The sequence below is a fragment of the Narcine bancroftii genome, chromosome 4 (assembly GCF_036971445.1).
Source record: "Narcine bancroftii isolate sNarBan1 chromosome 4, sNarBan1.hap1, whole genome shotgun sequence".
NCBI classification, from domain to species: domain Eukaryota; kingdom Metazoa; phylum Chordata; class Chondrichthyes; order Torpediniformes; family Narcinidae; genus Narcine; species Narcine bancroftii.
Genome location: NC_091472.1, coordinates 15,423,965 through 15,434,862, shown reverse-complemented (window position 1 = coordinate 15,434,862; position 10,898 = coordinate 15,423,965). Strand labels below are relative to the sequence as shown.

Sequence of the window (10,898 nt, the reverse complement as noted above, 5' to 3'; positions counted from 1 at the left end):
GAGCGAATTAGGGGACTCGAGGCACAAAGTGAGTGGATCACAAAAGGGACGACCTCCTGGATCCGACCTTCTCCAAGGACATCTCTCTCTCTGTCTAGAATCTACTAGTTTAAAAAAAAACACGGGAATTACTGAGAGAACTAAGAATTTTCAGGCTGTTCCTACGTTTCTTGGGATCGTCTCGTTGCACAGTGCTCTGCTCTGGAATTAAAACCCGAACATCTGGGGCAAGAGAGGCACAGAAAGCCGGCTCACGCCAGCGAGACCGAGAGGGCGAGAAAGGAAGGTGTTGGTTCGGGTGCCCAGGGACCTCGGCCAGTGTGTGTGTGTGCGCGCATCGATCTTTCGCCCGCTGCTCTCCAGCCACGGAGCCTCATTGAGTGGAGCTGTCAGTCATCGACGCAAGGGCGGTTCTGTGGAGAATTGCAGAGGATTTGGGAAAGGAAAAACAGAAGCATTCTCAGTGGAGCTGGGAGCGGCAAGGCTTACTCTGGGCTCTCCCTTCCACAATTGTGCCCAGCGATGGCCCGTCGCCACCTCTGCCTCCTTCTCACCGTCTTTGCCACCCTTCACCAGGTAACTTCTCCCAATTTACCTCTTTTTATCTGCACCTCAACAATTGTTCTCATCTTCAACAACCCTCTTCTCCTCCCTCTTACATCCTCCCCTTTTTCTTTATTTCCACAGGCCTCCCCTTCTGGGGTCTTTGAGCTGAAACTGCAGGAGTTTAATAATCGCAAGGGGTTGACTGGCAACGAGAACTGCTGCAAAGGCGGCTCGGCCACTAACTACGGTCTGCCCTGCGAATGCAAGACCTTCTTCCGCGTGTGCCTGAAGCATTACCAGGCGAACATCTCCCCGGAGCCCCCGTGTACCTACGGCAGTGCCCTCACCCCTGTCCTCGGCTCCAATTCCTTCTCCATACCGGACGCTGATGTGTTCAGCAACCCCATTCGGTTCCCCTTCGCCTTCACCTGGCCGGTAAGTTGCAGGGTCGAGGAAGGAATGTGTGTAGTGCGGGTGTGTGTGAGAGAGGGGGGGGGGGGAGGCGGTGTGAGAGCTGGGGTGGCATTGGAGTTGGGAGCAGGGCTGCGAAGAACAAGCGTCTCCTCTTCCAGTGTAAAAAGAGTTAATGATGTGGGAAACTTCACAGCCCCTAAGTGGCAATTTTCAGCCCAGCGTGAGATTCCAAACGGCTTCATTTTACAATGTTATGTGTGAAGGTAGTGAAATTAAGCGTGAAGATGGATAACAATTGCAGCCTCTGCCAGTATCCTGTGCAGAGATTACAAGCACACTTCTGATCAAGGATCCGCTCCTCATGTTTGAAACGCCGAAGATGCAGGGCTTGTGTGTTCGTGTGTCGCAGCTTTGATCTGATCCCCTTTTTTAAAAAAAAGGGCTAATTTTGCAAGGTTAGATTACTTTATTTTGTTTTCAATAGGGGACCTTCTCTCTGATCATTGAAGCCTTACACGCTGACCCCACCGATGACCTCAGTACAGGTAACTCCTTCCAGTCATCACGAATTGACCCCCAGCCTTTCGATTAAAGCCTCTCCCGTGCCATGTTTCAGATGTCTAATGACGTCGGCGTTTCCCCCCACCCCATTCCTCGCGTCTTGCAGATAATCCGGACCGGCTCATCAGCCGCCTGGCTACTCAACGGCATCTCACCGTGGGCGACGAGTGGTCCCAGGATGTACACATCAGTAGCAGAACCGAGCTCAAGTACTCTTACCGCTTCGTCTGCGACGAGCACTACTATGGGGAGGGCTGCTCCGTCTTCTGCCGCCCGAGGGACGATGCCTTTGGCCACTTTAGTTGCGGCGAAAAAGGCGAAAAGATGTGCAATCCGGGCTGGAAGGGTCCCTACTGCACTGAATGTAAGTGCTCGTTCAGAGAGCAAACTGCGCGGTCACTGCGAATGTCCACAGCCCCTTTCATAATGCGGTGATGTTCTTTGCTCTCAATCCATGATTTTATGGGGGGGGGGGGGGAGAAACTTTTTAAGGGTTGGTTCGTTTATAGGCGGGTGCAATGGCAGAGCCATTCCAGTGTTGCAGCTAGAGGCTGCGTTGATTTTAAGCGTGGGCCAGTGCAAACAGCGGCGGCTCTTGGGGTCCCAGTTCATTGGGGCACCTCAGCTCGTGCGGTGACAATTGAGCAGGCGGGCGGGAGGCCGGGGTGAGGACGGGCGGGCGGCCGGCAGGCTGGCGGTAGCGTGTATTGTTGTCGAGAGCACACAAGTCCACGAGGGCAGCTGCGCTGTGGGGCTGAGAGGCAGCGAACAATGAAGCAGCTGTCTTGTCGCAGCCAGCCTGCAAACCAGCTGTCCACTCTTATCCACCCCCCCCCTAGATATTAAGGGGTGGAGCTGGAGGGGGGGGGGAGAGAAACTTCTCACCAACAAACTTCTCACCAACATTGAAGTTTGGGGGTGTCACAGAAAGAGCAAAATAAATGCAAAACTTCTTAAGTTCCTTGAGTGAGAATGACTTCATGCTTACCAAACTCCCCCCCCCCCCCCCCCCCCCCATGTCCTTGCAAAACATTTTCGGTCTAGGTCAAGTTTTGTTGCAATTTGCAACTTTTTTTTAAATGGTAACCTTCCTTTTCTCTGGCAGCGATCTGCCTTCCTGGATGCGACGAACAACACGGATACTGCGACAAACCTGGGGAATGCAAGTAAGTAATGAGAGCTGGTTCTTCCCCCCTGTCGGTTGACCGGTAGATAAAAGGGGCCGGTAAATGATCTGTATCGGAAGGTGCGTGGGAATCGAAGGCATCTTCCAGAGTTCAAAGAGGTTCATCTTCTGGTGGCTGTTAGGTGCATCTTGGAAGCCTGGGAAACTTCAGGTCTTTGGGGATCAAGTGACAGAAGGAAAACAATGCTGTTAACTCGAATTTACATGACCCTACTGGGAAGTGAACTGACTATTAGTACCAAGTTAAATGAGTGCAGGGAGACCTATTACAGCCCGCACCTCTCTGCCACTCCACGCAGCTGCTGAGCGCGCCCTCTCTTGGCCACCGTGGCCTCGCAGAGAGTAAGACTGGACCCGGGTTTCGTGCGACCACCGCAATATTGGCCATTTCTCATTTCACAAATTAATTCATTACCCCCCCCCCTCCTGTTTCATTCCTGCCCTCACAGGCCTCTCAAACCCCTAAACTGACACTTTAAAAAGAAAATCAGGAAAATGGGCATCCCTGGAAAGGGCAGAATTTATTGGCCACCCCATTACTGTTCTTGAGAAGGTTGCACCAGATTCCAGAGTCAGGCTTGGGGAATTTCCTATTCCAGACAGGCTTTTAAAACAGGGTCACCACATTGATTCTTTTTTAAGGAAAAAATATCCAGATGATTTCATTGTGAATTCAGATTCCAAGGCTGTCATGTTGGGATTTGAACTAGTGGTAATTCCAGCCTTACAAATCCAGTGCAAACCACTCACATACATCAATCATGCACATAAAGTATAATTTGATTTCTCCTGGACCCATCTTTTCAACGTAAAATATCGAACTTTACACAGCTACATCAGATTTTTCAGACATATTTTGATGTCTCCATGTTATTTAGTTCTTCGCATCTAAGTTATTGAGCATATCAGGCAGCAGAAGTTACATAAAACTCTAACCACTTTAAGTTTTAAGTGGTGCAGTCTACTCGTTGTCACAGTAACCAGTTATCATGTTTACAGTAAGTTGTCAGTGCCATTGTGAGGCTGGAAATAGTCAACACCGCTGCCTCCTTCTCGATGGTAGCTGGGGATGGAAAACAAATGGTGCCCTGGCCTCAGATGCCCATATCACATAGTGGGGGGGGGGGGGGTGGGGTGGGGGAGGGGTTGGTGGAAGTGACTATTATGTTTTACTTACATTTCTTTTAATGATTCATTCAGAACACAGGTCGAGAACCCCTCATCCAAAATGCCTGGGACCAGAGGTTTTTCAGATTTTGGAATAATGTGTTGAGGGTAACTAAACAGCTTGTAGCATCTGCAGTTCACCTGTTAAGCAACAAACAAGGGCAGGCTTTTAGTCTCCACCTACGATTCTGGGTTTTGATCAAAAGATTACAGTACACTGGATTTTATTTGCTTCAACGCAATAACGTTGCATTTTAGGTGGAGATGAATTTCAGATTTCATATGAAAATAATGTTTTGTACTTAACAAAAATATAAAGATTCTTTCTCACAAAAGAAGAGAAATGCCAAATACTAGGCCGTATGGTTTCTTTAAATGTTTCCTCCAGCGGCATCTGCCTCATTAATGATGGTTTTTGTCTGGCAGAGACAATGGTTGGTAACGAACTGGGTCACAAGTGAGGCCAGGTGCGGAATTCTCCACTTCTGGCGTCACATCGGTGCTCAAAGTGTTTTCGGATTTTGGGGCTTTTCGGACAGGGGGTACTCGGCCTGTGTTCTTAAAGCTTGTGGAGAGAATTCCGATTTATTTTTTTGTTGTGGCATGAAACATGATTATAAACGTTTTGATTTTATTTGGATTTTCTAGATGCCGCGTGGGATGGCAAGGGCGTTACTGTGATGAGTGCATTCATTATCCAGGTTGCCTTCATGGGACCTGTCAGCAGCCTTGGCAATGTAATTGTCAGGAAGGTTGGGGCGGTCTGTTTTGTAACCAAGGTCAGCTCTTTTTCCACTTTTCCCTTTTGTTCAATATTTTTTAGCCTGTATATATTTCTTCTGTGACTGACTGTTGCTTTTTTTCTCTCTCCCCACCTCTTCCAGACCTGAATTACTGCACTCACCACAGACCTTGCAAGAATGGAGCCACGTGCACAAACACGGGTCAGGGGAGCTACACTTGTTCTTGCCGTCCTGGCTTCACTGGGTCCAACTGTGAGACAGAGATCAATGAATGTGACAGTAATCCCTGCAAAAATGGTGGAAGTTGCACAGTAAGTGACAGGATCCATTCAAAGATGTCCTGAAAATTCTAACATAGCTCTTTTTCATGTACAGAATTCCATGCTGACAGCTAACCACAGGAATGAAATTTCATTCTAGGATCTGGAGAACCATTTCTCTTGCACTTGCCCTCCTGGCTTCCATGGGAAAAATTGTGAACTGAGTGCCATGAAATGCGAAGACAGGCCCTGCTTTAACGGAGGGAGATGTTCAGACAGGCCTACGGGTGGCTACAGTTGCCTCTGTTCAGCCAGTTACTCTGGCTTTAACTGTGAAAAGAAAATTGATCACTGCAGTTCCAGCCCTTGCACCAACGGTGAGTAGGAATCTATATATGCAATCTGGGGGTGGGGTCTATGAGGGCATGGAGGTTGAGCTACTAGATTTCCATCCAAACCCACAGAAAGTTGATTGGGGAGAGGATTTTGAATCCCACCACAATTAGGGAATTTACAGTTAAGTTAATATGGATTTATTTCTTAAATGCTGCCTACAAACACTGTTTCCATTAGATTATCAAATTGTTATAAACCTTATCTAGTTGACTAACACTCTTCAGGGAAGGAAATCTCAACCAATTCTGGCCTTTATATACCTCCAGATGAGCAAGTGTTCCATCTGGACCGAACCTGCATTGTTGCTGGCAGGAAAATCTCTCAATGGTCTTCTGCTGCATGGAGATGCGTCTGAGGTGGAGGGTGAGGGGGGTGGTGATGTGGGAGATGGGCACTTCGCTTGTCTTCCGGAGAAGATGTTTGACAGTAAATCGTACACGTCCATGTCAGACATGGTCTCCAAAGTGGCCTTTGGGGAGGGAACCAGGAAATTGATCTAACTGCTTGACACAGATATTAGTCGTGCAACCATATTGGGTGGGAAATATACCTTCCCTTCAAGTTTGGAGTCAGGCAGTGCTGCCTGCTCTCCCCTTTCTTGCAAGTTGCAGAGAGCACTGCCATATCCATCAGGAAGGACCTGGGCATAAGAGGAATGATAATGCGAGGCATTGAAGGCACTGAGAGCAAATCTTCCCTGTTCATGGATAACATCACCATCTTTTGCTCAGATCCATGTTGGCCTGCAGATTGATCAGCATCTGTGGCCAGTTTGATCAGTCCCGGAGCTGAGGTTCAGAGTCAACCACTGGAAGAGTGAAGCCATCCTCTTTGGCAACTGATCTGACCAGTCCTCTGTCTATTTCACCATTTAAGTCTGACTACCTGAAGGTTCAGTGATCTAGTTTGTAGGAGCCTGGGTATGAATTGGCTGGGCGGATAGGCAAGACCTAACAAAAATTGGGAACGTGGGAGCAGTAGAAATATTTGGCCATCAGGTGAAAGGTGCTCTTGGTGTTGCAGTACAGGGTGCAGGTGTGACTCCTGTCCTACTCCTGAGACCTCATAGTCACCCAGGCCATTTTCTCTTTCATTAGGGGATCTGAGGAGGATAGATCACATTGCACATCTCCAGAGAAAGGGGGGAAAACAGACTCAACATTGCCCTCTTCCTATGGCCACCTTTGTAAATAGATGCATTAATCTGTGCATAGAACTGAATGAAGAAGGCAAACACCAAGTATCTACTTGTTCCAGGTGTTTGCCCTTGGCATCACAGCTGTGCAATGTTCCATTCAGTTAGAGTTTGTTGCACGACCTGCCCTTCATATTAAAAAAAAATCTGCAGACGAGCAGCTTTGACCTGGAATTTCCTGCGTGCCTTGCAGAAATCGAACACAATAGATCCTGTGAATGATTTCCTGAGTAGACTGTTAAAATCATTTGGTGGAATGCCTCATTGCCAGAAGTCACCAACGAGAACCAAGTCTTTTTGCCTGGGTGACAGTAAGAGGACTGGACCTCCTCGCATGGTCAGAGACTCACTCCCAATTCATACTGCCTTTGAGAAGTCTGCAATGAGAGAATCGCCCACCTCTTTGTGGTCCATGTGTTTGTAAACAAGGGTTGGAAATGGATGAAAGGGTCCTTGTTGGTGTTTGCCTCAAGCAGCCATATAGTGGGGGCTTCTGATATAGGGACTGTTCCTAGGGACACACACACCGACAAATATCAAGTGCTGTTGGAAGATCATCAATGCAGTGAAAGAGGCACTTTGAACTGCCCAAAATCTGTTGGTCTTCTGGTGCAGAGAGGTGCCTGGAAGAGAATGCTGCTGACTAGCACATTCCAGGCCACAGGAGTATGTGCTGAAGCTTGGTGCAGTCAATGTGAGGGCTTTGTGTGGAAATGCATTGGATGCTGGGGGGCTGGGCACAATGCAGGAGCCACCCTCCCTACAATACTCGAAGGATAAATATTTAAAGCAGCAATAGGAATGGCACTGAATCAAATGACTTGACAATACCATAAAGAAGACCATGTACCACTGAGTTCCTCCGGCCCTTCGTGTGTTGCTCCAGACTTCTTGTTTACCTACTATTTTCTACACACACACGAACAAAAAAGTATCTCTTCTATGAATAAAATTTATTTTGGAAATAAAAATGAGTAAAGAACTTAGAACAGTACAGAACAGCATAAGAACAGACTCTTTGGCCCCTGATGTCTTTACCATCCATGTAGCCAATCTAAACTGATCGTATCTTCCCTCTCTTTCTGAACCTGTTCACGTGTCTGTCTGAATATCTCTTAAATGTTGCTACTGTGGTAATTCCAGTGACTCTTGCTGGGCTATTTCAGACTGCTCACAGAAATAACCTTGATTGGGGATGGATAATTAAAGTGACCTTGCCGTCCTGTGAATGAACAATAAGAACTGTGACTTGCAGGCTCATGCCCATCTCTGTCGTTTTCTCCTCTTTAGAGCTTTATATTCTTTTCAAGGTTCAAGGGTCCCTTTATTGTCAAATAATAGTGCATTACAATGTAATATGGATGATGTACAACTTTTTTCTGCCCTAAGGCAAACAAAGAGTCGCCATGGATATTGCCTAGTGTCTCTAACAATGAGAGAAAGAGAAGCTAAAGAGAGTCCCCTCAGACATTGAGTGTCCATGGATTCGCTTCCAGCGCCTCCTCCAGCCTCTGCCGCTGTACAGACTCCGGCTCAAACCATCGGCAACACGAACTCCAGATCCAAACCTCCGACATAATCAGGAAGCCTTCAGCTCCTGAGGCCCCTTGAGAGTTCCTCTTGCCCCCAGTACCCTTTTGAATCCTAGATCCAATACCTGCTTCCCATGAGCCAGTGTCCAACAGCTTGTGCGGGCCCTTTGACTGAAAGTGGCCAGCGGCCCACAGCCTGTGGGAGTCCTTTGACCACACAAGTCGCCAACTGCCCTTTCATGCAAATTGATTTTCTTCACAGCAAATGCAGTCTAGATTGAAGTTCCTGAATTTTCTCCCTCCTTTCCTCATTGCTGAAAACCCCTCTTGAATGACGTTTGGTTCCCTCCTCCTTATACCCCCACCTTTTGTGACTTGACCTGACCACACTTCCTTGAAGCACTTTTGGGATTTTTATTGTATTAAATTTTGAGATTTAAATGCAAGTTTTCGTTGTAGGAGTTGAATCAGTATGTAACTGAAGATCTCTTTTTTCCTGTTTAGATGCTCAGTGTGTTGACATTGGGAATTCCTACATATGTCGGTGTCGTGCTGGCTTTGTGGGCAGAAACTGTAATATTGACACAGACAACTGTGCGAGTATGCCCTGCCTTAATGGTGGAACATGTCAGGATGGAATTAATGACTACACCTGCACCTGTCGGTCTGGATTTAGTGGGAAGAACTGCAGTGTCTCCGTCAGTAAATGCATTAACAACCCTTGCCACAATGGGGCGATCTGCCACGAGAGAAGTGATCATTACATCTGCCAGTGCGCCCATGGGTACGGGGGCCTGAACTGTCAGTTCCTGCTGCCAGAACAGCCTCGGGATCAAGCCGTTATTATTGACATTAAGGATAAATACACTGATGCTCAGAACAAGGGCCAGTTCCCGTGGGTCGCCGTGGGCGCCGGGATTATCCTGGTCCTGATGCTGCTGCTAGGATGTGCGGCGGTTGTTGTCTGCATGCGGGTCAAGCTTCAAAAGGGCCAGCGGCAGCCCGACATCTGCAAGAGCGAGATAGAGACGATGAACAACCTTACCGATCGCCATCGCGAGAAAGACATTTCTATCAGTATCATTGCTGCCGCTCAAATCAAGAACACCAACAAAAAAGTAGACTTGCAAAGCGAAAGTTCTGCAGAGAGAAATGGCTACAGGGTCAAATACCCTTCAGTGGATTATAATCTGGTGCACGAGTTAAAGAATGAAGACTCCCTCAAGGATGAAAATGAGCGGGGGGATGTGAATACTCCGGAGGCAGAGCAGAAAAACGCTCCGCAGCATAATGGGTAAATAAGAAAATTGGTTTGCTCTTTATTAGATGCAGTGAATGTGGCTGTTATCTGGAATATCCAGTAAATTGCTGGGAAACCCAGTCAATTGCCTAGCAACCTAATTCTTGCTTTTGTCTCAAACCAACAGTGAACCATCAGAAAGGAAACAGCCAGAGTCCACATACTCTGCCTCAAAAGACACCAAGTACCAGTCAGTGTACGTTATATCAGAAGAGAAAGATGAATGTATAATTGCAACTGAGGTTAATACTTTTCTCTTCCTTAATTCGCACTCCCATAAGTAAAGACTAAAAACTAATGCTTGTATTGTAACCATTCCTCTGTGTGACGAGTCTTTGCTAATTCAACACGGGCTTTACTTACAATGAAGTTAAAGTGGCCAAGGCCAACAATTGACAGTAAATCTATTTGCTTTTCTCCGCAGGTGTAAAATGGAAGGACAATAATCAAAGCATCGTTGCCTTGCCAAGAAGAGATTTTCTCCAGTAAACTGCTGCTCAGATTGAACTGGTATCTGTGCCGAAACTGGCAAGAAGACTCGGAAGGACAGACAGCAAGCCAGGACGTGTGCTCTCACCTGTTGCACTGACTTTAAATGGCATTTGAGAAAGAAGAAAATCCATTGCACTATGGACCAACAGTTGCTTCCTCTATTCTCGACAAGGACTTAAAATGTCTGAACAGAAAGCCTGCACTGCCTTTGAGTGTAAATTCAGGAGAAGGATGAGAAGATTGTCTCGAGCTCGAGATGCATTTGCTGCCTCCGATGCCTTTCCTTTGGACACGAACTATTTTCTAATGGGCGGGAGGAGGAGGAGGAGGATACACAAGTATTCTTTCAAGCGCCAAAATATTTTTTCAAACCTGCTTGTGCATTTCAAGGTTCTTGAGGTTCATTTCACATAATTTAAAATTCTGCTATATATGTAAAAAAAGAAAAGGCACTTGAATTCTATATTTTGTACATATTCGTATTTATAGAAACAGGTGCAAAAAATTATTGGACGTTTGCATTGTTTTTTGTTACTGAAGAAAAGTGTTTTATAAATATTTTTTCTAAATAAATGAAATCGATTATAATTTTCTGATGTTCTCCACTAGTTCTATTTTATCCATTCTTGTTGCCAAGCGTACTAAATGTTTTCCCATCCTTCGACTTTATGTTCCAAACTCCATTCTTATCAGACTAAAGCCCGAGCTTCTCAGTTCTTTCTATCGAGGTTCTGTTCTGCATCCTTAAACTTTTATACATTGATTTAACGAATAGCCGGGTTATGGGGAGAAGGCAGGGGAGCGGGGCTGAGCGAGAGCATGGATCAGCTCATGATGGAATAGCGGAATGGACTCGATGGGCCAAGTGGCCTCCTTCTGCTCCTCTATCTTGTGGTCTGGCCGTTGCATCTTTTCAAATGGAACATTTGGAATTTGCGGACACAAGAGACTGCAGGCTCTGGAATCTGTAGCAATAAATTAACTGCTAGGGGAACTCAGCAGCTCGAGCAGAATCTGTGGGGGGGGGGTGGGGGTGGGGAGGACGGGTCTAGGATCTGATTAATCCTGATGCATGGACTCAACCTGAAACATTGACAAATCCTTCT

At 46.7% G+C, this 10,898-nt stretch overlaps 1 protein-coding gene across 1 annotated transcript; it reads left to right on the top strand.

Moving 5' to 3' along the window:
• Positions 1–228: 228 nt before the first annotated feature.
• Positions 229–10,327, top strand: dld (deltaD). The gene is made up of 11 exons (XM_069930806.1): positions 229–576; positions 688–981; positions 1,445–1,505; positions 1,628–1,885; positions 2,627–2,687; positions 4,523–4,653; positions 4,759–4,928; positions 5,038–5,254; positions 8,505–9,294; positions 9,428–9,542; positions 9,725–10,327. Exons 1-11 carry the CDS (start codon positions 523–525, stop codon positions 9,728–9,730), a joined length of 2,157 nt encoding a protein of 718 aa, XP_069786907.1. The 5' UTR covers positions 229–522; the 3' UTR covers positions 9,731–10,327.
• The last annotated feature ends 571 nt before the right edge of the window (positions 10,328–10,898 follow it).

What these genes read in the sequence shown, in the direction of transcription:
- dld (XM_069930806.1), top strand. Translation starts at nt 523, where the DNA reads ATGGCCCGTCGCCACCTCTGCCTCCTTCTCACCGTCTTTGCCACCCTT. An exon ending in GGGTCCCTACTGCACTGAAT is followed by an intron (nt 1,886 to 2,626) that starts GTAAGTGCTCGT and finishes TTTCTCTGGCAG; the next exon opens with CGATCTGCCTTCCTGGATGC. An exon ending in AACGCTCCGCAGCATAATGG is followed by an intron (nt 9,295 to 9,427) that starts GTAAATAAGAAA and finishes TCAAACCAACAG; the next exon opens with TGAACCATCAGAAAGGAAAC.